At 51.1% G+C, this 25,930-nt stretch overlaps 2 protein-coding genes across 2 annotated transcripts; both read right to left on the bottom strand.

Annotated features, from left to right (window-relative positions):
* Nucleotides 1-1,259: 1,259 nt before the first annotated feature.
* On the bottom strand, nt 1,260-10,643 carry LOC101783956 (diacylglycerol kinase 4-like). The gene is made up of 12 exons (XM_022827878.1): nt 10,016-10,643; nt 7,044-7,166; nt 6,327-6,464; nt 6,160-6,245; nt 4,992-5,094; nt 4,832-4,907; nt 4,319-4,401; nt 3,324-3,394; nt 2,464-2,541; nt 2,282-2,369; nt 2,083-2,199; nt 1,260-1,682 (listed from the first exon to the last, which is right to left on the bottom strand). The coding sequence occupies exons 1-12, from the start codon at nt 10,442-10,444 to the stop codon at nt 1,527-1,529; spliced, it is 1,548 nt and encodes a 515-aa protein (XP_022683613.1). The 5' UTR covers nt 10,445-10,643; the 3' UTR covers nt 1,260-1,526.
* Nucleotides 10,644-21,892: 11,249 nt separating this feature from the next.
* Nucleotides 21,893-25,422, bottom strand: LOC111257690. Its single transcript, XM_022827729.1, has 2 exons — nt 25,039-25,422; nt 21,893-21,916 (listed from the first exon to the last, which is right to left on the bottom strand). The coding sequence occupies exons 1-2, from the start codon at nt 25,420-25,422 to the stop codon at nt 21,893-21,895; spliced, it is 408 nt and encodes a 135-aa protein (XP_022683464.1).
* Nucleotides 25,423-25,930: the final 508 nt, after the last annotated feature.

Below are 25,930 nucleotides of genomic sequence, written 5' to 3'. Positions count from 1 at the left end.
GTCCTACCAATGCCCTCAAGTGAAGAAGATGATAAAAGATGAGAAGAAAAAGATGAACTTCACCATGAAGTGCTCCCTCATCTACACCAAGCCCAACCCCAAGAACAAGGCCAAGAGCAACACATACATCATTAAGAAGAAGACCAATGGCAAGGTGATTGCGCATAAGGTTGGGAAGATGAAGAATGAGTGGGGTTGGAACCGACCCATTTGGGTGCCCAAGGAAGTGATCATCAACATGAAAGGGCCTCAAATGGTTTTGGTTCCAAAAGACACGTGAAGCCCATGATCAGGCTATGGGGGATTTGGAGGCTTAGCTCACAAGAAGATGAAGGTTCAAGTCTAAGAAGCCAAGCTCACAACATTGGACATATATGCCCAAGTCCCCCATCCAAAGGTAATGGTAGCTAGAACCTAACTCAAGCATCATTGTAGCTCCATTGCCATGTCTTGGATTGCATTGTGTTCTCATATGATCTATGTTGCAATGCCTAGTTGTTTTCATATGGTAGGTTGCTTGTGTTTCTCTCTAACCCATGAGCAACCTACATGGTTTGATATGTGTGGTTCTTTCATGATACATGCTCTTTCATTTAGTATCTTTGGTATCATGAGCACATTCGATAGGGTTAGTTTCCCTTTTGTTGTCAAAAACAATGTGCATACTCTTGGTTGGTGATTCAATCACTAAATGCACACATTTAGGGGGAGCTTATCCTGTGGTTTGTGATTTTAAGACTAACTTGTTTTCAAGCTTATCTTGTGTAGTCTCTTAATGGCGCGTTCTCGATCCGGTGCATCACTCTAAGAGCATGTTATTTCACTCTCAATATGAACTAACAATTCTATAAGAGTGACTATAGCAATATAAGCATTCATGCTTATTGAGTCATGTCCTTGCGAGCTTACATCTCTTATATAAGTATAAGTTCAAAGGCAATGCACTCGTACATTTTTTATTCTTGTGGTACCTCATGTGTTTCTCTCATGTGTTTCTCTTGTTATCCTCTTATCCTTTGGTACCTCATGTGTTTCTCTTGCTATCTGATATGGTGTCTGCTGCTAACTCTAGTAATGGGTATCGGTCAGAAAGCTTGTTCAAAAAGTTTAGGACACGTCCATGCATGCAATTAGCGGGATATAATCCATTCAGTTATTGAAGCGGAATTTGAGGCTATTGTATTCTCGAAAAGGAAGGGTGGCAACTTGACTGCCACCTCGCTTTGCGTCTGCAACCAATACGGTCGATGATACCGTCATTCAGATTAGAGAATATATCTCCAACAGTAGCTTCATGCAGTACATGTAATTTCAGACAGAATTGCGATCAAAGCATAGCAGAGACACCGCTTCATTTTGTTTTCCACATACATGCTCAACTCAATATACAGTTACGGTTTCAGGTAACCGTGATCAAGGTTGTGCCTGGAGTTCATCGAGCTCCAAGCTGGAAGCCAAAAATATTTTCTTGGCCGCTCAAGCTAGGCCACGCCACCAAAAAAAAAAATGGTCTCCAGCTAACGGTCTTAACCATTGATTATCAGTGAGGGGTAAGGCACCTTCTTTATATCAACAAATGTGGAATACTCAGAGCTAAGTGGTTGCTTCCACGGCTCCCCATCCATTTGCATGAAGGCGTCCCGCCATTGGCCACCCTTGATCTCTATCCGGATTGCTGCTGCCTGAAATGGGAATGGTAGCACCAAACTTAATATTGATCTCTTCTATAAGCGGAACTAACAATATTCTTTCCACTTTTTCTACAGTTTATAGAAGTTTTTTTTCATTTCATTTGTGCAATTTGCTCACAGGCCACAAAATAACTCCGTTGTGACCTCCATTCAGTCTTAATGAACGTGAACATCCTGTTATTCACACTTTTGTCACATGAAACTCTACAGGAAAGAAAATGAGCACATAGCAGGTTATCTGTTGCCCTGTAAAACACTGTATGTCTGTAAGATGGAAAATCACCCCTCTTATAATGAAATTCACAAAAAAAAAAGGCATGGCAGAGTTATGCCATTAGATAATAAATCATCTTCAGTAATGACTCAAACAACTCGTGCAGGGAGCAAGTACCTGAGCTATGTGCTTTGCAGATATAAGTTCAACCATCACGAGAGAAGCATGCCACCCTTGCTTCAGTCCAAATATTTCAAGAAGGCCATCGTCTGAATGGGCTTCAACAAAGCCTTTCTGTTTGCACAAATGACTGTATTAGACGACAGTTTTAATGCAACTGAGATGATGAGTGATCACATTAATTTACTCAACATACTTTCTCCAAATATTCAGGCTTCAAATTTCCCCATGGGTTCCTTCCACTTGCGTAGTTGTGAAGGTTTAACGCAACAATAGCCCTCACGCTGCATCACAGATTCTCAAATGAAACTTTTCATTTTCTATATGTGGAAGCATGGTCCCTAGTTATCCCAAAATAGCAAGAGATTGTCAGCTTGCCTCGAAGGTACAGGAATGCTCTCCCACTCAGAGCTGTCCATCCTCTTGATTGATAAACAGATAATGTTCCTCAATCCCCTGACATATTATAGAAAGAACAAGGTAAGAGACCCCACACTGCCTCTGCTACCTGGGTTTGATAAATCAGTGTCGCTGATGATTAACTTCTCATAACCGAAATATTTACCTTAATTAGAAAGTGTAAAAGCAAGCAGACCCTAGTGAACAATATTTGGATTTGTGGATGACTTGGTTTCAGATTACGTTTGGATTGAACAAAAAATGCAGAAAGCCTTAAAAACTAACAAATGTACAATTAGAATTCAAAAGAAAGGAAACTGACAGCAGACGATATTGGGCATCTAAACTAAAGACTCGACCAGCCCTAATCCGTTATTTGTCAGCAACTGAAATAGTATCTGATTACTGGAATTCGGTGCAAACTAGTACAAGGATGTTTCCAGATAAATTGGTCAAAATTGCATCGCATGCCAATATTTGTGAGAAAACCCATTTGGTTCTATTAGAAAAAGGAAAAAATAAATTCAACCTTCAATTATGGTCCAATTTTTTTTCTCAAGTACAAAGGAGAGATGCACATCATACCATTAAAAGGAAAAATAATATGAGTCCAAATATAAACATTAACCCTTAACTATCAAAACTGTTTAAAAGTGACAATTGTTGATGTTTGAACTCATGTCATAGTTGAAGATTAGAAATGGACACATTTTTATTATAGAAAATTTTTAAACAAATAAAAAAACTAAAATACTAGAGTTGTCGATTGATTAGTAAAGTTACCACACATGTAGGTATCTGTAAAAAGGTATGATACATTTATAAAAAAGGTACTGTACCTTAATTCAGGGTCACTAATACACTGTGTAAAGAACCATCCTTGCTTGCAGGTGTATCCTGCATAAATTAACTGTCACAAAATCAGCCAATCAGTAATTTAGTTAGAAATGCTAACTCTAAAAGTGTTTAAAAGTATAGGCCACATAGCAAACATCACAACAGTCACACAAGAGCCTAATTTTGTTTGTGTCACCTTGAAGATGTGTATTATTTCAATGCAACTGCACCATGCTGTTATTTTTCTTTCTTACGATGTTATTGAGTTGATGTTATTCCTTTTTCTTTCTTATTTGTACTATGGCCAACAACAAACTGAAAAAAAAATATCCTCAAATGGATAAGGCATGTTTCCATTCATGCAGTGAAACAAAAAAATCTTAAATTATCACTGCTTTAATTAGAAAATTTGTACTCCTTAAGCTGCAAGTTTGGGTTCATTGTTACTTAATTTATAGAAGAGATTATTTTCAAGTGTACTCCTTACCCATTATTGTTACAGGGTATTTATACGAGAGAGGAAAGAGAAATGGCCTGCATGAGTGAAACCATAACTAATTGGGCCTATATACATAGTACTAAATATACTAAGCTTAAAAGTTCATATCTTGCCTTTGCTTTGCAGATAATTAATGGAATCTTAATATCTTGAAGAAAAGGTGATTCAGATTCATATACTGCCTTTTGGATCACCCAGAGAAACTATACATTACAATGAACAGAGCATATCTTATTCAAATTTCTTTCCCTTTCTTAAAAATGTAGCATCATTGTTAGTTAACCAACGAAACTTCCTCTATGTTGACTGCAGATTTCCTGTACATGCTAACCAATTCTCAATTTAACAATTAACATTACAAGCATGAATTGAAAATTTTCCTTCATCTAAAAGGATTTCTAAATTACATGGAAAACTAGAATGATCAACATTAGGGTTTAAGGTGATGAGCTGATGGGTCATCATAAATGTGGGAAAGAGAATCCACATGTTCCTTACCTTATTGGATAAAGGTCCATTTGCAAGAAATGGCTTCTCATCACGTAATTGGTGAAATCCATAAGCCACTTGAGCATCCATTCCTGCATTACAAAAGGAAATATATTGTCAAGACCCCGCCTCAGATTAGAAATGACCATATATGGTAATAGGTAACAACGAACAGAGTCGCAGCATGTATATGTTAAGTATTAATGTCCTATATATCATTTTCTTTGATGTTGGACATGAATTAATGGGGTAACAAGAAAGAAACTCTTGAAAGATTTTTTTTCCTCGAAAGATGTTCATCTCATGTCTCCAAGGTAGTATCGAGATTGTGTATTACTCCCTTTATTAGTGAACCAACATGAGAAGGTTCAGAAAGGATCAAACAGAACAACAATTATTTTGCCTATAATATAACAATGACTGTACCCATGATTTTAAAAAAAAAAAAAGAATAATCCAAAGATTAATGAGACGCTAACAAATATGTTCTTGAATAATTTACAGGGTGAAAAAGGAAAATACCTATGCTGAAGTAATTATAGAACACACCATCAAAGCAAGAGACTGTTTCAGGCAATTCTCCCTTAGCAGTGCCATCCTACAGGAAAGATAAACTTCTATTGCTATTAGTGGCACAGCTGTGACAACCCAAGTGGATAGTCTAGATGCATTGATGCATTACATCAAAAAATGTACACCCTCCAAGATGCCGAAGCGAATGAGGGAGGTCCAATTCTTCCTTTTCTTCTTCTCCATCTTCAGGCATAGAAACAACAACATGCCAACTGCACAAGGGCAACACAATATGAGTCATTCGAACTGGTAAATTTGGTGTATGGATCTTACCTATCGAAGAAGTGAACTTGATCATAAAGATGAATTATGTTGCTATAGTTGGTGAAGGAATAAGTAACTCAGCAAGAATAAGAATGAGAACAAACATCAAGGAGCAAGCCAAATGAAAAGCTACACAGGTGAATGGGGGAGAATGGCCATCTTTCTATAGTAAAACTTTCCTCTAAAGGCTTTAGCATGGGCGTAAAACTTCTGAGCTAGCAATCATGGTCTGTCGATTTAATCACCAAACTAAGACCCACCAAGGTAATAACACCTATGAAGTCAACAGCGCTTCACAGCCCTAGGTCCTGATGTGGGATTAGAAACCTAATAGGTCAACAGGATCTGCATGCATACTTCTATTAAGCTAGTACAGAAATGGTTGACTTAGTGAAATTTGCACCATTTGATTGCTCTGTGATATATATTAGAGTAGATGTAGCTGCACGATTAGAGCTGGAAGCCATATCAATTTATATATGATGGTACTCTCTTCATTTCCAAATAAATATAGTTATTAGATTTTTCACATGGAAATTAAATTAGTATATTTATCATCAAAACTATTCCATGTGAGTCTCTTTTAAAGAAAATCTCGAACACACAGGAGAGCTGTGTGTCATTTCATTAGAGCTTTTTACATTTTAACCAACATATAATTAAAAAGATATGGTCAAGGAGTGTATTGGAGAATATTATGATGAGGTCTGAAAGATCTATTTGGAAATATCTTTGTGTGGGTGTGTGTAGTGTTCTCAGGGTTCTAGCCCTTTCTTCTTTTTTAATATAATGGTATGCAGCTCTCCTGTGTGTTTGAGGGAAACAAATCTATTTTGAAATAGAGAGAGTAAATTAAGGGCATTCCTTGTTACAGTGATATCAAGATCAAACTCAATCAGTGCAAAGAAGATATATCAATATTAAAAAAAAGGTATAGATATATTTCAATGTTAAATTGCAACAGAATGCATTGAAGATATTAATGACTTCTCATTTTCATAAACAAGTGTCACCTGTCTAAACAAGAAACCGAGCCGAAAATAGCCTTGTAGAGAGACCGTTTAGCAGCTGCTTTCCATGAGAATGAAAATGAAGCACCCTGAAAATAACTGTTATGTGATGAAAAACCTGTAGTAATTAACTTTGCAAGATTGTATTGTGACAAAAGAGATCCTTTTACCCAACCAAAACTTCTGGAGAGATCGTTTCCGGTTCCAAGTGGTATAACAGCAACTGGAGGAACAGGCTCCCTGTTCTGAACATATAATTCTCCTAAACATCCCAACACCCAACCTACTGTTCCGTCACCTCCTGCAACCTAGGAAAGATGAACTATAATAAGTATCTAGAAGTTGCAACACCTTTTTCCTGAGGTGGCAATCAATCTGAGTCCGTGTTCAAAATGTCTCAAAAGTACAGTTCTCATTTATATCAAGGAACATTGGCTAACAATAAGAATGGGGATTTTATTTCAGCCGACAGGCCTCAATAGAAAATGAAATGAATTGGAACACGCCCAAAAGCACTCAACTGCGGATCATTGCTGGGGATCTCAACATCATTTGCACTGCAATACAAGGACAACAACTAAATGAAACTCATGGCTAGATTTCATGAAACTCTCAATGGGGCATGGAGGAAACCATAGTATTTTTGAATGTAAAAGGAGGTTGTTGTAGACTACTCTGGCTCTGTTATATCAAACACAAACCAACATACTTCTTGTTGATGATTTTGTTTAGATACTTGAATACTTGATACTAATTATAATATCTACAATCTAGCTAGTATAAATGTAACTCATGAAGCTCCCTGAAATGCATAAAACAACCAGGAGAAATGCATACTAATATTGTGAATGTTGCAGCTACCACAACCAAAAAAGTTTTGTACATACCATGACTCGCAGATTATTGCGAACAAACCCCGCACTATGATCCCCAGAGTCGGCAAGTTGTTCCAAACAAGCCAGAGCATATTCCACAAATTCAGAAGGCTTCACAACAGTAAGATCAAAAACCTGGATTTGGAAAAGCAATTGCTAGTAAGAATGCATTTAGTGCCAAACCATCTCGAAGTTTCATAAACAGAACAGAGCAACCCCATATATTAAAGATATGGCATGATGATAAATGTTTCCATCCTTCATCTAAGCATAGGTACAAAATGAGTGTTTCTACAACTTCCTTTACAGTTTTCAAATTCAAGTGGTATCTAGTTTGTAGTAGTGGTCAGACCTGACAAGTTTCAATAGTGACCTACAAAGGATAGTAACTTCATACAGTGCTGTATAAAATAAGCCAACTCATATTTATATAAATTGAACCAACTTCAATACAAAGGATAGCTATGGTAATATTTTGCATGAAACATCAGAAAAATTCATGAATGTGCATCAGTTTTTCTATCTGACAATTTAAATTTCCTTAGCACACAATGTATTGATTATAAAACAGAAATAATAAGTTTCCTATGCTAGCATAGGAAAATGATCTGTTCTACCCAGCTCAATTTTATTTTATCTAAATCTAGAAAATGTACTACCTCCATTTAACTATATCTCCACGTACAAAGATTAGATCCCTACCAATGTTAGACAGTTCATCTCTTACTTAGTGCCATAGTAGGGTAAGAATGGTGGCAATGGATCAGTAGCATTTCCCATTTAATCCACAGGCAAGGTTCACACCTATGTAGTAGATTACTTGTAATTATCAATTAAAAAGGCAATAGCCTCAGTTTCCACAAATGATTATAGCATGAGCTCAATGCAGATTCATCACTGTATCTTGAATGTTCAAAAATCAATAAATAAAGTATGAACAATTGCATCCATGGACGATAACTTGGTGACAGCATAACTACAGGTGTAGATTAGTAGAAGCAAGGAATTTGTCCTTCAATTAACTTGATTCCCTCCACATGGGAATCCTTGATACTCAGAATTTTGATGAACAAAAACCTTTCTGTATTGACTAACCAATAGGCAATACTCATGAATCAGGTACCAATTTTTGCGCAAACATTGTTAGCTGTTACCAATAGTCCTTGCAAGAACAACTGCCATCTTTGAACAAATGGAAGCGTGTTCGATCTCTAACAATAATTTCCCTTCCATATACTTTGGATATTAGTTTGGTGACATGATGGCAATCATGGCAAACTCTGAGGTTCTTGACTATCCGAATGGGCATGTCGACACTTGTACTAATCAAAGCAAAAGCAATTGCCAGCTTCTCACTGTGCCGGCTGAGAGCAGCAAACAGTATCTGGGTTTGGATACCAACACTCATCGTCATGAGGAGTTGGAAGAAGATTTGCGCAGCATTTCGACTATCAATTTCATGCCATTTTGCCAAAATATCTTTTATGCGTGGATGAGACAGATCTCCAACAATGAACTGATGAATAATTCCTTTCATCTCCACAGTGCTACAACCAGGTGTCTTGTCAACTCCCTTTTCACGCATTAGGTGCCTAATTTCCCTCGCAGAATTGTGCCTACCTGAAGCAGCATAAATGTTAGCTAGAAGTACATAGGCACCACTTTTGTCAGGTTCCAACAAAATCCAATGCTTGACAACATACTCAGCCAACTCCACATTCTTGTGAAATCTACAACCAGCCATGAGAGCTCCCCAAATCAGGGCATCTGGTTTCATGGGCATTTTCTGAACCATCTCTTTTGCCTCACCAAGCAAGCCATTTCGTGCCAGAAGATCTACCATGCATCCGTAGTGCTCAATCTTTGGTCTAATGCCATATTTCCTCACCATAGAATCAAAAAGCTCCCGACCCTTGTCAACCAACCCAGCATGTGTGCACGCACACAATGCGCCAATGAAAGCAATATCATCCGGCCTGACACCTGAGCTCTCCATCTGGGAGAAGAGCGTTAATGCCTCTGATCCTCGACCATGGATTGCCAGGCCTTTTATCATAGTAGTCCAAGCCAGCACATTCTTGTCCTTCATTGCCTCAAATACATCCATTGCAAGCTGCACCTCACCACATTTGGCGTACATATCAACCAAAGCAGTGCCCAAAAATACAGTGATCCGAGTGTCATTCGCCTTCAGGTAACCATGCACCCACTTCCCCTGCTCCAGCGCCCCGTGCTGCGCACATGCTGCTAGCACCCCAACCAGCACCGTGTCGTCTGGGCAAACACCTTCAGCTTGCATCCGTGCAAATATCTCCAGAGCCTCCCTCCCGTCCCCAGCCTGCACATACCCATTAACCATGGCGCTCCAGGACACGGCATTCTTGGCTGGCATTTCGTCGAACAGCTTCCTGGCGTCCGCCACCCGCCCCGCCCTCGCATAGGCCGTGATGAGGGTGTTGAACGAGGCGGCGTCCACGGCAGCAGCGGTCCGCAGGAGCAGAAGCCCGTCGTCGAGCCGGCCGAGGAGACCGGCGTGGACACGGATGAGCGCGTTGCTCACGAGGAGGAACCGCTCCAGGCCGAGCTTGACGGCGTGGGCGTGCACGGCGAGCGCCAGCGCCGACGCGCCCGGGGCCGCCAGGGACAGCGCGACCGACTTGAGGAGGGAGGGGAGGGTGTGCGGGGTGGGGAGGAGGCCCGCGCGGAGGAGATGCGCGTAGAGCGGGTGCGCGAGGTGCGGCCGCGCGGAGCGGGAGAGCGCCCGGATGAGCGCGTCGTGGAGCTCCGCGCTCCGCCGCAGCCGCCCCGAGGTGACCAGCGCCGCCTGGATCCGCGCGATTGCCCGCGCCTCGCCGCAGTGGGACAGCAGCTCCACGTAGCCCGCGACGCCGGCCATCTCATGACGTCACGGGCAACGGCACGCGACACGAACGGCCATATACAAATAGAAAGAGAGAGAGAAGACAAAGGGGCGGTTATTTGACCTGGTCTTCGCCGATGAGCTCCTGGAGGCGGGTCTTGAGGACGGGGCCGAGGCGGCCGCCGCTGCGGGGGTTGACGAAGGCGACGAGCGGCGACTCGGGCGCGTCGTCGTGCGCCGCGGCGTCGAACCACGGGTTGCACGCGCCGTCGCGGTCGTCTAGCGCAAACGCGCCCGCGGCGGGGTCCCTGGCGCGCATCGCGGCGTGCACGGCGGCGCGGAGGCGCCGCGGGAGCGCGGCCCGCGACCGCAGGTCCTCTTTCTCGAACGCGGACGCGGCGGCGCGGCCGAACCCGCAGCCGCGGAACGAAAGCGACTCGATGAGCGCACCCACCAGCGGCGGCGCCGGCGGGGTGGGCGACCGCGGCGCCTCCGCCCGCTCCGAGGGCGTCGGCGAGGGCGCCGCCGAGGAGGAGAAGGACGACGACGGCATGGGGACCGCGACGTCGGAGCACGACCGCGACCGCGATCGCCACAGCGACCGCGATCGCTCGCTGGTGGGGGTCGGGGAATGCGCCGTGGCAGGCGGGAGGGGGAGGCGAGCGCGCGGCGCGGCGGTTGGAGCGGAGCGGAGGGAGGAGGAACGGGGCGCGGTTTCGTATGGCTGGTTTTTCCCGCGGGGAGGAGGGGAGGAGGAGGCTCAAGAGCTGGGCGCCAGCTTGCACAGGCAGGCAAGCTAAAGGAAATTATTTTTGATAAATTTGGACATAGAAATAGTTGTCAAAGTTTATTACGATGATTCTTTCAAAAGAGATTTTCAGAAACTATGGTCAGATGTATATTTTCTGAAAAATCGAAGAATACACGATGAATTTTCTCGTAGCAAAAGACAGGACAGATGCGGTTCTAGCACGAAGGCATTCAACATGATGGTTTGTCAATGCCTTGTTGGCGCGGCAGTAAAGAATGAGGGCGTATCCAGCCATAGGAGAGCTCTTAAAGATGGAGACGGCACGAGAGCTCTCCATGGAAATGGAATAGATGGGGGTAAACAAAGGACAGTTCGAATAGGTTATGGATGATCCTATTGGCATCTGGCTACTATTATTACCACGATCTAAAATAATTTTAGAAAACCGTTGGTTAGCGCCTCCAACTTCAAAATAATTGTCCATCTTTGAAATCGAAAGTATATCTACTCTAGTTTTGTTACATTCCAGGTAAACGCTTTTTGTATATGTTATAAATGTTTAATAGGTTAGTGAGATCCAATCTAGGCTCAATGCAGCTTATTGTGATAGATTACACATACAAATTGAAATTCGTTTGGCGCTCGTGCCTGAAAACAGAGCTCACCGAATCATGTTAGCAAACATTTGATCTTACAAAATTCGCACTGTGCTCACTCCAGGTACAAGATAACACCCTCTTACAGGAGTATTCTATTCATCGGCAGGCAAACTATGAGGAAATTCACAACGGTTTGATGCTTCGCAGAACTTCACAAGAAACACGTAATAAATTTTGATTCTCGAAGAACTCACAGGGGAGTAAAAACAGCTGCAGATCAAGTACGGCATGTAGATCATAATATGCTAGCAACACAGGTAATGTGGCTTTAGTGGGGCAAATTTTGAAATAGCTGAGGGTAGCTTGGAATCCTTTTGTCTGGCCAGGACACTGGCACGACATATTACGAAAATATAGTTGATACCAAATGACAGAGGAAGATCGAACTACATGTGATTATTTGAATAGACAAGAGCAATTAGCAACATTGATAATAACTCAAGATTGTTCAAAAAGGATCCATTGTAACAAAGAATTTATTCTTCAGCACTGACCGTACTATCAAGCTGCTAAATAGCAGATTCCAGGTACAACAGCTCGCAAGAACAGATTACCTTTATGTTGTATATGACTTTTCTACCTTCCATATAAAAATTCAATTTTTTTAATATATAACTTTGTGGAGGATAAACTAAAAGAATTTTCAGGCTGTCTATGCAGAGATCCACTGCATTCCTCATCCCTTGAAATGGAGTGATCTCAAGATGGACCATCAAATCAGATAATTTCTCAATCCGAACAGCCCAGGTCACCGTAGCACCTTTATTGATCAGAATCTGTGCGGACAGCTGAAAACGAAGAACCAAGTAAGTTTCAAAAGAAACATACAAAAACACTATGTATGGGAATTCATTTTTCTTCTGCAAAATTTTTAAAACAAGCTGCAAACAACCATTATGGAAGTAAAATATAAACAACAAACACTCCCATATATCAAAGAGATTGCTAATTACTCAAAATAAAATAGATGGAGATGCAGCAATTTCAGAAGATCATTGTGAGCAACAATAACATCCAATCCGAACACCTAGAAATATCAAACTCACTATACTTCTATAATTTCTTTACTTTTATGCAGATTGCAAGTGCCCTGGATGATGCTAGCGTGAAACTGAAATATCCTGTGCTTTGGATCACTAGAACATATTGCAAGTTTTCAACCATTTTACCCAAGTGTTCATTGTGCAAGTGTACAATTGTAAACATCCTTTTGCTAACATGGTTCAAGTTCGATAAGACATCTGCAGAACAATTAAGCACTGAAACTGTGAAGGTACAACTGTTTATCCAATCATTAAGGAACATTCAATCTCATCTAGAATCATAATGAGCTAATTCCATGGAATTAGCTTACAAGGTACTGAAACATGGTATATCAACATTCATAGAACAATTGGTTTTCTTTCTACGAGGATTTTTCTTTTTCCCCCAAATTATGTGTGATTTTGTGCAATGACAGATTCAGGCATTCAGCTGATTATATGGTTCTAAAATTTACATAAAAAATGAGATAGAAAAAACAGCACCGTTGTCAGGGGAATGAATCAACAAATATCATCAATTGCTATCCTCAAGCTAGATTTTCTAACACAAGATAGACTAGACATCATCAGTGCCATGATTTCCTCCAAGTTATATCAACCATCGTGATTCCCTGTAGTGATGTGCATCCCGTTTTCATGCATAGCAGTAATACCACCACAACTTCATCCAACAATGTAGAGCAGCTGCACGTCATCATGGTTTCAGTATGTTCTCATAGGACCCTAAATCCAACTTTTACAGTTCGAAATGGGAAAGCGAAAGTCTCTAGTTTTTTCCTATCCACAAAAAGTTGAGATCTGAGACGCATACATATAAGATCGACCATGCAATGTATTCAGATTTCACAAGCACCCATTCAGCTCTACAATCATCAACTACAGTAGTCAGCAGGGATTTCTAGGTAGCTCCGTTTTACACAATGCTGGCATTTCTTTTGATGTTTTCAAATTGCATCATGGAATTCAAACAGATGGAGTCACATTACTAATTGGGCAGCTCGTCATTAGCCCATTCCCAAAATCCCCAGAATGTTATTATTGACGATGACCAAGGTGGCATCCTTTTAAGTTTTCCTCTACACATCATATTTCAGCTAACAGCATCAAACAATCGCAGGTCAGATTGAAGGCACCACCAAGAAGCCAAATGCGAACCTTAAGATCCGGTCACAGCACACAGGAACCCCGCAGATCGCATGGAATCTAAAAGAATCCAACAAAGGATGCCGGGAGCGAACGGATCGGGAGGTGGGAAGGGGCAGGGCACTCACTGGGCTTCTCCTGCTTGCCGTCCGCCCACTTGGCGACGGAGAAGTGGACCTTCTCGCGGGAGGCGGCCTCGGACTTGAAGGGCTCCTTGAGGCAGTTGCGCACCAGCGCGGCGCAGATGTTGGAGTAGCCGATGTAGGTCATCCCAGCCGCGCGCCAGAAGGGCACCGCCGCCGTCGTCGCCGACATCGTCGCGTTCCGCCGCTCCCTTCGCGCCGCCGCTGCGTGAGGGTGGAGATGGAGGAAGACTGGAAGAGGAATGCGAGGATGCGTGAGCACTGTCGGGTGGGCCGTGTGCGAACTGGTTGGACGGGACCTTAACTAAATTAATTAATTATATGAGAAAAAATTGCACTTGCAATTCAACGGGTTTTCAATTATTTTTCACATATTTCCTATAAAATTCATATATGTTCTAACGTTTACAACTTTTAAGCATTTCACGTTCCCAATGCGTTAACCATTTTGCGTAGCTCTTTCGTGGCTTCCAACGTGACTCAGAATGTTCATCATGACTTTGCAACACCTCCTTGAGGTAAGAGCATGGGTCCAAAAAAGTTATCGTTTGTTACTTTTTCATGCACAATGGAAACGTAAAAAGGTAGCGTGCGAAAAAGGTAGCATTAACGTGGTATAAAAAAGTCCAATCCAACCACCGGCCTTCTCTTCCCGGGTTCCTTCTCCTCCGCATCAGCGACACTCACCCTTCTCGCTTCTGCTTACCCCTCCTCCAATCCCATGAAATCTCAACTCACATTCACCAAATCCGGTAGCTGCCGGCCAGATCTTTGTAAAATCGAGTGCTTCTTTCCTCACCCATGGCTCCGGCTCCAAGGTGTGCCTGCTCTTCATTGTGCCCTACAAGGACATCATTGTCTTCGTCGTCACCGAGCTTCATCCTTCGATTCGGCTATGGGGGCATCCCCCACTTGGAACATCAAGTGCTTGTGAACTTATGGCTCTCGCATCAATAGGATTGGCCCCCAAGCCGGTGGATTTCAAGGTGTGACTGCCAACGACTTTCATGATATGAGTTATATCTCAATCAATTTCTTCTCTCACGGCTCCTTTTTCAGGTTCGACGATGATGGGACAGGGGAAGGTTGTCGCCGACCTTGCACTGTTGTCGTTGTCAAGATCAGCGGATCAAGACTTAGACTAGTAAATTTCTTTTATGCGCGTAAGCCTCAGGTGGTTGCGTGGGAGTCACGGGTTTAGACTGGTTCGGGCAAAGGAATCCCTACGTCCAGTATCGAGGATGCTCGTGTTGCCCACGCGGGGGTTCTGTAGTAGGGGGTTACAGATGGACGAGAGAGGGACTGGTCCCAAGTCTCTTTGGTGCTTGTGCTCTCGGGGAGAGTCGTTGTGTGCTATCGCTTGTGGGAGAAGAAGCCGATCGATCGACCCCCACTCCGGCCTCAGGTTCCTCCTTTTATATCGCAAGGGGGTGGCCGGAGTTACAATTGGGATCGGGTAAAAAGAACTGTGAGAGTAAAGCGTAGAATGGTAAAAAGGTACGGCAGGAAGGAGGGGCAAGATCCTAGGCGTCCGATGCCTCTGCTGGCCCGGGACGGGTGCCGGTGCGCATGCTGGAGGGGGAGGTCGCCGCGTGCCAAGTGTTGTTGTCCCCTGCAGATAGCTACTTCGATGCTTCGTAGGTGTCAGATCATGATGAGGGCGTTCCGTCGTTTCCCCGGCGTCCGTTAGGGAGGACGGTGGATGCCGCTGCTCAGGCGATGGCTGCTGAGAGGGAGAGCGTCACATCCGCGCTGCTGGGTACGCGGGACCCGAGGGTGTGTGGGGCCTGAGGATAGACCGCTCTCTCCTTTGCTCCGGTCAGCGCAGGCCATGAGTACCCTGCGGCGAATGGGAGCCGGCCGCCGGCACTGTAGCCTGCGCAGGGCGGTCGTGCACGGGTACTTGCGCCGGGTTGCGTGAGGGGCGCGGTCGCCCTGCCCTCTGCCAGATCTGCGGCGCATTTATGGCGAGGCCGACGGGAGGACCCACAGGATTCTGTCTGTCTTGCCCATGTGGACCGCATCCGAGGGGGATCCCGGCCCCGGAGGCCCCAGCGCGCCCGACTCCTTCGCTTGGGGTCGGACGAGGCGGAACTTCCGTGGCACAGGGTCGGGCGCCCCCGACCCTGGGGTCGCGGTCGGGCGAGGCGGAAACCTTGCGGAGGGGGGTCGGCCGTTCCCGATCCTGGCGTCTTGATCAGGCGAGGCGGAGTTTTGATTACGTCTTGGTGGGCCTGGGCCTTCTGCGTTTGCTTCCTTAAATGGTGTCTTAGGGGATCGTTAATATTTCCCCCCAACAGTAGCCCCCGAGCCTGTGGTGGAGCAGGGGTGCTCCTCCGGAGGCTTCTTCGCTGTTTCGCCGCGGGCTCTATGTTATGGCGCGCTTGCTTTGTTTCAGCCTGGCTGGGGGAAACCTGCGATTTGTGACCATACGCGTGGTAGTTGGTTGCGAGACTAGCCTCCGAGCTCCTACTCGTTGCAGGAAACCGATCGGGAGGCTAGGTTGACTTTTTGATCGTTGCCCCTCAAGCGTCCGTTCGCTAGGACGGAGGGGTTGAGCCGGGCCACGTTATCCGCGTTGGACGAACCGTGGTGCTTGTTTGAGCTGCAAACGGGTAAGCTCGAGTGGAGTCCCGGTCCCCGTTCGGGGGGGTCCGGCTCGGGCCAAGCTGGTGGCATACTCCAATTTCCCGCCGGCCAATTCATATAGTTCCCAGACCCGTTCGACCGGATCTGGGGGCTCGTTGCCTTTCCCCGTGGAAAAACCATGAACTTTGTACCGGGCGGGACTCGAACGTGAGGTTGGGGCGCCCTTGGCTTTCGCTCGCCTGGGTATTGGTCGCTAGCGGACCCGTCCCTTCTCACCCCTTGCTCGGGGGATGTCCTGAGGCAGCTGTCGAACCCGTGTTGGGCCAGCTTTCGAACCTCTGGACCGTAATGGGCCGTAGGGGCGTTTTCAGCCCCGTATCCCTTTCTTACCTCCCTATGGGCCTTGGGCCGGAGCGGAGCGGTTATTGCGCCTGGGCCGAACGTGGGGGGCGTCGTGGGCGCGTTACCCGGGAAGTGGAGTTATGGAAGCGCCGTCCCGCGAATCGAGGAGGATAGGATGTTTTCGCGGCCGATCGTGCGTGCGGTTTTCGAAAAGGAAACGGGCGTGGCAGGGGCGTACCTGGCGCCGCATTTATGGCGGCCGGGGCGTCGATTTGGCTTCCCCGGTTCCTTCCTTATAAAAGCAGGAGCCCGCCGCGCCGGTTCCTCTCTCCTTTCGCATTCGAGCCTTCTTGCCTCCTACTCAGTTCATCTGCGCTCGCCTCGTTTCCTTCGTTCCAAGCCGCGCGCTCCTCTTCCCTCTCCGTCAATCTCCTCCTCCTTCCGAAATGGCTTCCTGGGGAGTTTCTCACTTCACCTCCTCCCGCGCCGAAGGCCTGGTGCGGAAGGGGCTCCTCTACGAGAGGACGGAGGCGGACGAGTGGGTGCTGCCGGGGCCAGAGCAGGTTCCGTCGCCTCCCGCCGGCTACGTCATCTCCTTCGCCCACTTCCACGAGCGGGGATTCGCCTCCCCCCCAAGCAGCTTCTTCCGCGGGCTCCTCCACCACTACGGGCTCGAGCTCCAGCACCTCAACCCCAACGGGATCCAGCACATCGCGGCGTTCGTCGCGCTGTGCGAGGGATTCCTAGGGATCGAGCCCCACTTCGAGCTGTGGAAGTATTTTTTCACAGTGAGCCTGTACCAGAAGGCGGGGAAGGCCGGGAGCCAGCAGCGGTCGCCTCCGGTGCCAATCGGGTGCGCCGGGATCCATCTCCGTCACACTCGCTCCAAGGAGTACATGACGGTGAAGACCTCGGTGTCCCACAAGGGGTGGCACAATCAGTGGTTCTATGTGAAGAACCACCCGGACTCCCCCCTACCAACCTTCACCGGCCGCACCATCGACGCGGCGCCCGAGGTATGGGCGTACGGGCCGGTGGAGAAGGAGAAGAAGAAGATCTCCGACTTGCTGCAGGCCATTGAGCAGCTGAAGCGGAGTAGGCTCACCGGTGCCGGGGTCATCAGCGCGTACCACGCCTGGCGGGTGGCGCCGCTGATGCTCCGAGCCCGGCCGCTTGGCGCCATGACCCCCGACACGCCGCCCGAGGGCACCGCCCTGGCGACGGGTGCGCTCGCCGCCTCCGAGATCCAGCAACGGCTCCGGGAGGCGTTGGAGGACAGGGACGTCGACTACCCGATCCCCGGGCATCTGCCGATGCGCCCGGAGCCGGGCTTCGTAGACCTGGTAAGGCGTTGGGACACCGTTTCTCTTTCCTTGTGTCCCGCTGTTTGTTGTTCTGACGCGGATCTGCTCTACGTTTGTAGGGCATGCTGACCCGGGTCGCGGACTCCCTTCCGCCGGTGCCGGAAGATGCCGAGCGGAGGGCTCGCAACCGTCTCCAGGCCGAGGAGCAGAAGCGCCGCAAGGACAAGGAGACGGCGAGGAGGCGGAAGAAGGCCGCCAAGGAGCTCCAGCGGTGGCGGAGGGGGGCGGTCGTGTCTGACGACGATGACGATGAAGAAGAAGAAGAAGAAGAAGAAGATGAAGATGAGGAAGAGGAAGAGGAGGAAGAGCTGGTTCCTCCCCGATCGGGGGCTTTGGTGATTCGCGATGCGCCCCCGCAGATGGCTGCGGGGGGTGAAGCGGCGGAAGCGTCCGCCCGGGCTCCGGCTCCCCCGGGCCCTGGGGCTGTGCCTCAGGAGCCAACACAGCGCGCGCCCCAGGAGCCGGCGTGGACCGCTCCTCAGGGGTCGGCGCAGGGCGTCCCCCGGGAGCAGGTGCGGGGCGCCACCCAGGGGTCGGCGCAGGGCGTCCCCTAGGAACGGGCGCGGGGCGCCCCCCCCGGGGTCGGCCCAGGGCGTCCCCCAGGAGCGGGCGCGGGGCGCTCCCCCGGGGTCGGCAAGGGATGCCCCCCCGGCGTCGACACGGAGCGCCCCTCGGGGGTCCTCAAAGCCTGCCCCCGCCGCCGCCTCGGGTCCGGCGCGGGGCGTTCCCCAGGAGTCCGCTCGGGGCGCTCCTCGGGGGTCCGTGGAGACTGCCTCCACCGCCATGCCTGCTGGCGGAGAGCAGCGAGGCGGCGACAAGCGACCACTGCCAGATGCCCCGGGGTCGGCGTCTGGCTCCGAGTCGAAGCGCGCGCGCCGCGCCTGCGCTTTGAGGGCGTAAGTTGGCTTTCCCTATTTGTAATTCTTCTCCTCTTTTTTTGTTTGTTTCTGCTGACGCCTGGCCGTCGATGTGCAGCACTTCTCCCCGTGGCCTCACCTTGCAGCTGGCGCCCAAGAAGGCGCTGCGGACGTCGACCTCCTCCGGGGGACGGGCCGTGGCCCCCCCAGCGGCGAGCGGCGGGGTTCCTGGTGTGGCCGCAGGTCCCCCCGTAGAGGTGACCCCTGCGGAGGCGGCTGGCGGAGCGGCGGCGGCATCAGCCGCGGGAGGAGGGGCGGACTCCACTCCGCCTTTGGCCCCACCAATCGCCCCTTCGGCTCGGGGCGTGATCCCCCCGGGCCCTCAGGCCGGGGAGGTGATCGACCTCGACGCCGACGAGGCGGAGGAGGCGGTGGCGACGGGAGGCAGGGCGGATGCCCCCGCTGCCGTGGCGGGATCAGAGGCGGAGGGGACGCCTGCTCCCGGAGGTGCGGCGGCGGAAGAGGCAGCGGTAACGGAGGCAGGGGCCTCCGCCCCGGTCACTCCCGCGGGAGTGACTCTGGCGGCTGAGGCGGGGGTGCCCACAGGGGTACCGTTGGCGGCCTCGGCGGCGACGAGCGTGCAGGCGCCGGGGCCGTCGGCGGATCCGGTGGCCTCTAGCGTCGTGGTGCCGTCCTTGACGGCGGCGTCGGGGTCGGCCCCTGTCCCAACCTCGGCTTCCTCCGTCCCGAGGGCGTGGAGAGGGTTCGTCCTCCGCTGGTCATCCCGTGATGACCCGCCGAGGCACCTCTACGCGCTGGATGACGCCGCCGAGTGGCATAGGTGGCAGGCGATGCATGGTGGCGTCGCCCAGGTTCACGCGGTGCTGACTTCGGCGCTGGGAGTTCTGGCCAACACCGTGGTCCCTGGTGGCCAGGTATGTTATTCCTACCGCTTGGTGATGAATACCTCCTCTTTGTTTTTTGGTTTAACGGCATGTTGCTTTGCAGGCTCTCCAGGAGGGCAGCCTGGGGAAATCTGATTTCCTCCGACGGCAGCAGGGTCTTTGGGAGCACTTCAATACCGAAAGGGAGCGCACCAGAGACTTGTCCCTGCAGCTCGGCGCCACCCAGGGGGCCGTCCGCGACCTGGAGGGGCGTGAGCAGGCGGCGTTGGAGGAGGCGCGACGTGCGGAGGCTAGGCTCCAGGCCGTCGCCGAGAAGGCCCGCCTCGACCTCGAGGAGTTCCAGGCCATCGTGGAAAGGGCCCGCCGCGATGCCGAGGGGCTCAAGGCCGCTGCTGCTGAGAGGGCCCGCCGCGACGCCGAGGAGCTGGCGCGGCTGAGGGGGGAGGGTGGAGCCCTCCACACGGAGAACGATCAACTCCGTTTGCAAGTGCAGGGGCTTCAGTCCGCCTTGTCCCGCAGCGCCGACCGGGAGCGCGAGCTGAAGGCCCAGGCCGACGGTGAGGCTCTTTCCGCTCCTGTGTTTTTGTGTCGTTTGTGTTCTGCTTCTTTTGACTCGGCGTGATTTTTTGAGTGGCTCCTGCAGGTGAGATCGCCAAGTTGCGGGCTCTGCTCGACGAGGAGCGCGGCGAGCATGGCGCCCTACGAGATGCGGTCCGCGTCATCTGCGAGGACTTCGGTGTAGCTCCGGAGGAGGGATCGAGCTCTCTGCCGGCTCGTGTCCTCAAGGTGCGCCGTCGCCGTCGCGAGATCGCCGTGAACGCGCTTCGCCTTGGCGTGCGGCGCGCTTTCGGGGTCTTCGGCTCTCACTATTCCGGCATTAACTTTGTCGGGATGAGTGAGGGGTACTGTGCCGGCTACACCGAAGCCGAGCTGGACGAGATCGACGCCGGGGTGACCGCGCTGGCGGAGGCCCTCGCGAAGCTCTTGGAGGATGAAGCCGCCCCTCCTGCCGACCCTGAGGCCGCTCCTGCCGACCCTGAAGCCGCCGCCGCTGCCGACCCTGAAGCCGCCGCTCCTGCCGACCCCGAAGCCGCCGCTCCTGCCGACCCCGAAGCCGCCGCTCCAGCCGACCCTTCTGCGAATTAGCTGTACCGGGCTCGCGCCCAAAAAGTTTGTACTTATGTTAGTCCTTTGAACTCGTTTCGCATTTGGCCATACGGGCCTGTTCTTATGACTCTTTGTTTGCGCAAAAGAACCCGATTTCCTTTGTTATTCCTTTGGTCTTGAAAGCTTTAGGATGCGTTGCCGGGTGCGTTAGTAAGTTTTTGATGAGCGAAGGTACTGTAGCCGCTGGGGCGTAGGTTTTTTCGCGGTCCGATCGCAACTTGCCTGAGTACCGTTCACACATCCTTATCTTTTTGCATCCAAAGGTTTTCGAAAGGGAGTGTTCGGTTTTGAAAAAGGAAAAGGCGTTTTCTTTTTAGATGGCGCCTAGCGGCTGGGGTCGGGACCCCTGATAGCCCCCGAGGGGTATGTGGTCCTGGAGCAAGGCCAGGGCCAGATACCCCTGAGCTTAAAGGAAAAGGCCTTCTTTTTTCGCAGAAGAACAAAACTGGTAGCCCCCGAGGGGTATGCGACCCTGGAACGAGGCCAGGGTCGGATGCCCCTGAGCTTAAACGAAAGGACCTGAGCCAAGGTGGCTCAGGGTTTCTTTTTTCGCAGAAGAACAAAACTGGTAGCCCCCGAGGGGTATGCAACCCTGGAACGAGGCCAGGGTCGGATGCCCCTGAGCTTAAACGAAAGAACGGAAGAGATTGCAAGACTATGCATAACTTAGAAATGAAAGCTATGGGTAGAAGCGCCTTAGCTGTTCTATGTTCCAGGCGTTGCTAAAGATTTGCCCGTCGGGAGTTGCTAGCTTGTAGGTCCCTGGCCGTAGCACTTGTGCGACGATGAACGGGCCTTCCCATGGGGGAGTCAACTTGTGCTGACCCCTGTTATCTTGGACGAGGCGGAGCACTAAATCACCGACGTTGAAGGCGCGGCCTTGTATCCTGCGGCTATGGTAACGCCGTAGGGCCTGCTGGTACTTAGCTGAGTGTAGTAGGGCTACATCTCGCGCCTCATCAAGTTGATCTTGTGCGTCCTCGAGTGACGCCTGGTTTCCCTGTTCGTCGTATGCTTTGACCCTCGGCAACCCATACTCTAGGTCGGTGGGCAGGATGGCCTCTGACCCATAAACCATGAAGAACGGGGTGAACCCTGTCGCCCGGCTAGGGGTCGTCCTCAAGCTCCAGAGGACTGCTGGGAGCTCCGCATCCCACCGTCCGCCGAACTTTTTAAGGCGGTCGAAGATCCGTGGCTTGAGACCCTGAAGTATCATGCCGTTGGCTCGCTCGACTTGCCCGTTCGTGCGGGGGTGCGCCACTGCCGCCCAATCCACTCGAATGTGGTGGTTGTCGCAGATTTGGAGGAATCTCTTCCCGGTGAACTGCGTGCCGTTGTCGGTGATGATGGAGTTTGGGATCCCGAAGCGGTGGATGATGTCGGTGAAGAACTGTACCGCTTGCTCAGACCTGATTTTGAGCCACTGGCCTTGCTTCGATCCATTTGGAGAACTTGTCGACAGCGACGAGCAGATGGGTGAAGCCCCCGGGCGCCCTTTTAAAGGGTCCGACGAGATCCAGCCCCCAGACCGCGAACGACCACGTGATGGGGATGGTTTGCAACGCCTGCGCGGGCAGGTGAGTTTGGCGGGCAAAGAACTGGCATCCTTCACAGGTGCGGACTACCTGGGTAGCATCCGCGACCGCGGTTGGCCAGTAAAAACCTTGTCGGAAGGCGTTGCCAACAAGCGTCCTTGGCGCAGCGTGGTGACCACAAGCCCCGGCGTGGATATCCTGGATCAGCGCCTTTCCCTGCTCGATCGGGATGCAGCGCTGGAGGATCCCAGTGTGGCTTCTCTTGTAGAGCTCCTGGTCAATGATGGTGAAGGATTTCGCACGGCGCGCGATCCTGCGGGCTTCTGTCTTGTCGGCCGGGAGCGTGTCGCGGACAAGGTAGTCGAGGTACGGGGCTCTCCAGTCGGCCGGGGGGTCGGCCCCCGCCGCGGGGCCCGCCGCGATTTCCATAACTATGGGGTCGGATGGCTTGGCTTCCAGGGCCGGGTCGGGCAAGGCAGCGTTGATTTCCTCGAGGCCGGTGCTCGAGTCCGGGACAGGTGGCGCGCTGCCGACCTCCCCCAGCTCGGGTCCCAACCCCAGGGCTGGGCATGCCTCGCCGACCCCTGCTGGCTCCTGATAACGGATTGAAGGTTTCAGCTGGTCGCTAATGAAAACGCCGTCGGGGACGGGCATCCGGCCGGATGCCGCCTTCGCCAGCTCGTCAGCGGCCTCGTTGAAGCGCCTTGCGACGTGGTTGAGCTCCAACCCGTCGAACTTGTCCTCGAGCTTGCGGACCTCGTTGCAGTAAGACGCCATTTTAGGGTCGTGGCAGCTCCACTCCTTCATGACTTGCTCGACGACCAGCTGGGAATCGCCCCAGACATCTAGCCGACGGATGCCCAGCTCGATGGCGATGCGGAGCCCGTTGAGCAGGGCTTCGTACTCAGCGACATTATTCGATGCAGGAAAATGGAGGCGGATCATGTACCTGATGCGTACGCCTAACGGAGAGACGAAGACGAGGCCTGCTCCGGCGCGGGCCCTCATCAGTGACCCGTCGAAGTACATCGTCCAGTACTCCTTCTCCTCTGTCGCCGACGGTGCTTGTACCTCTGTCCACTCGGCGACGAAATCGGCAAGTACATGGGACTTGATGGCGGTGTGGGGGACGTAGGTGATACCCTGGTCCATAAGCTCAAGCGCCCACTTCGCGATCCTTCCTATCGCATTTGGGTTCCGGATTACTTCTCCAAGCGGGAATGAAGAGACGACCGTTACCGGGTGGGAGGTGAAGTAGTGACGCAGCTTCCTCTTCGTGATGAGGACGGCGTAAACGAGCTTCTGGATCTGCGGATATCGTGACTTGGACTCGGACAAGACTTCACTGATGAAGTACACCGGGCGTTGTACCTTAAGAGCGTGCCCCTCCTCCTCTCGCTCCACCACTAGGGCCGCGCTGACCACCTGGGTGGTCGCCGCGACGTAGAGCAGAAGGGTCTCGCCGTCGGCCGGCGGAACTAGAATTGGGGCCTTCGTCAGGAGGTCCTTGAGTCGGTCAAGTGCCTCCTGTGCCTCGCTGGTCTACTCGAAGCGGTCGGATTTCTTCAGGAGCCGATAGAGAGGAAGTCCTCGCTCGCCGAGGCGCGAGATGAAGCGGCTTAGGGATGCTAAGCACCCCATGACGCGCTGTACTCCCTTTATGTTCCGAATCGGCCCTATGTCGCTGATGGCCGCTATTTTCTCCGGGTTCGCCTCGATGCCGCGCACGGAGACGATGAAGCCTAACAGCATGCCCCTTGGGACACCGAACACACATTTCTCGGGATTGAGCTTGATTCGCTTATCCCTCAGCCTTTCGAAGGCTAGTTCCAGGTCGGGAACGAGCTGGTCGCCCTTCCTGGATTTAACAACGATGTCGTCGACGTAGGCCTCAACGGTCCGCCCGATGAGATCTCCGAAGCACTTCAGCATGCATCGCTGGAAGGTAGCCCCCGCATTTTTGAGGCCGAACGGCATCTTAACGTAGCAGTAGGGACCAAAGGGGGTGATGAAGGAGGTAGCGAGCTGGTCGGCCTCTTTCATCGCGATCTGGTGATAGCCGGAATATGCGTCGAGGAAGCTGAGGGTTTCGCACCCGGCGGTTGAGTCGACTATTTGATCTATGCGTGGCAAAGGAAACGGATCCTTCGGACACGCTTTGTTGAGATCGGTATAATCGACACACATCCTCCATTTCCCATTCTTTTTCGGTACAAGAACGGGATTAGCCAGCCACTCGGGGTGGCACACTTCCTTGATGAACCCGGCCGCCAGGAGCTTCTGGAGCTCTTCGCCAATGGCCCTGCGCCTTTCTTCTTCGAAACGGCGCAAGCCTTGCTTCACTGGTTTGGAGCCGGCCCTGATGTTCAAGGAATGCTCGGCGACTTCTCTCGGGATGCCTGGCATGTCCGAGGGCTTCCACGCGAAGACGTCGCTGTTCGCGCGAAGGAAGTCGACGAGCGCGCTTTCCTATTTGGGGGATAGGGCCGCGCTGATCCGCACAACCCCACCATTGGAACAGCCGGGATCGAGAGGGACTTCTTTGATGCCTTCGGTGGGCTCAAAGGAGGTACCTGACTGCTTGGCGTCGGGCTGGTCTTCGATCGCCTCCGCAAGCTGGACCGTCATGTCGCCCGAGACGGTGATGGCCGCGGCGTACTCACAGCACTCGACGTCGCACTCGTATGCCTTCTGGAAGGTTGTGCCGACGGTGATGACCCCGTTGGGCCCTGGCAGCTTGAGCTTGAGGTAGGTGTAGTTGGGGATTGCCATGAACTTCGCGTAGCATGGCCGTCCCAAGATGGCATGGTAGGTTCCGCGAAACCCTACCACCTCGAAGGTGAGGACCTCCTTCCTATAGTTGGAAGGGGTCCCGAACGTGACGGGCAGGTCGATCTGCCCAAGAGGCGTCGCCTGCTTCCCTGGCACAACACCATGGAAGGGTGCCATGCTGGGACGGAGGCGGGAGCAATCGATCCCCATAGCGTCGAGGGTCTCGGGGTAAAGGAGATTGAGGCCGCTGCCCCCGTCCATGAGTACCTTGGTGAGGCGCGTCGTGCCGACGATGGGGTCGACGACGAGAGGGTAACGCCCCGGATGCCGGACGCGTCCCGGGTGGTCGGACCTATCGAAGGTGATGGCCGGTCCGGACCAATCGAGGAAAGCCGGGGTCGCAGGCTCGGCCGCGTAGACCTCCCGGCGCTCCAGCTTTTGCTGGCGCTTGGTGTCGTACGCCGCGGAGCCCCCGAAGATCATGAAGCAGCCGTCGACCTTAGGAAAGCCGTCTTCCTTCTCTTCGTCGCCCTTCTTTTCCTCGTCGGGTTTCCACTTCCGGTCACCTTTCACCGGGTTGCCCACAAAGTACCTCTTCATGAGGTTACAGTCTTTGTAGGCGTGCTTGACGGGGAACTCGTGGTTCGGGCACGGTCCCTCGAGCAACTTGTCGAAGAAGCCAGGAGCGCCTTCGGGGGGCGGCTGCCCCCGCTTGCGCTCGACTGCGGCCACGAGGGGGGCCTCGCGCCGCTGCTTGCTCTTCTTCTTC

The sequence above is a fragment of the Setaria italica genome, chromosome VI, assembly GCF_000263155.2.
Source record: "Setaria italica strain Yugu1 chromosome VI, Setaria_italica_v2.0, whole genome shotgun sequence".
Lineage (NCBI taxonomy): Eukaryota > Viridiplantae > Streptophyta > Magnoliopsida > Poales > Poaceae > Setaria > Setaria italica.
Note: the sequence above shows the minus strand (reverse complement) of the source record. Positions and strands in the feature narration are given on the sequence as shown.

Excerpts from the sequence above, each read along its gene's own strand:
- LOC111257690 (XM_022827729.1), bottom strand. The coding sequence starts at position 25,422 with ATGGACGGGGGCAGCGGCCTCAATCTCCTTTACCCCGAGACCCTCGAC. Across the intron at positions 21,917-25,038 it reads AGTGCTGTGAGTACGCCGCG|AGGCCATCCTGCCCACCGAC; the intron begins GCCATCACCGTC and ends TTTATGGGTCAG.
- LOC101783956 (XM_022827878.1), bottom strand. The coding sequence starts at position 10,444 with ATGCCGTCGTCGTCCTTCTCCTCCTCGGCGGCGCCCTCGCCGACGCCC. Across the intron at positions 7,167-10,015 it reads AGCTCATCGGCGAAGACCAG|GTTTTTGATCTTACTGTTGT; the intron begins GTCAAATAACCG and ends TTCCAAATCCAG. Across the intron at positions 3,395-4,318 it reads ATGGACCTTTATCCAATAAG|TTAATTTATGCAGGATACAC; the intron begins GTAAGGAACATG and ends ATTTTGTGACAG.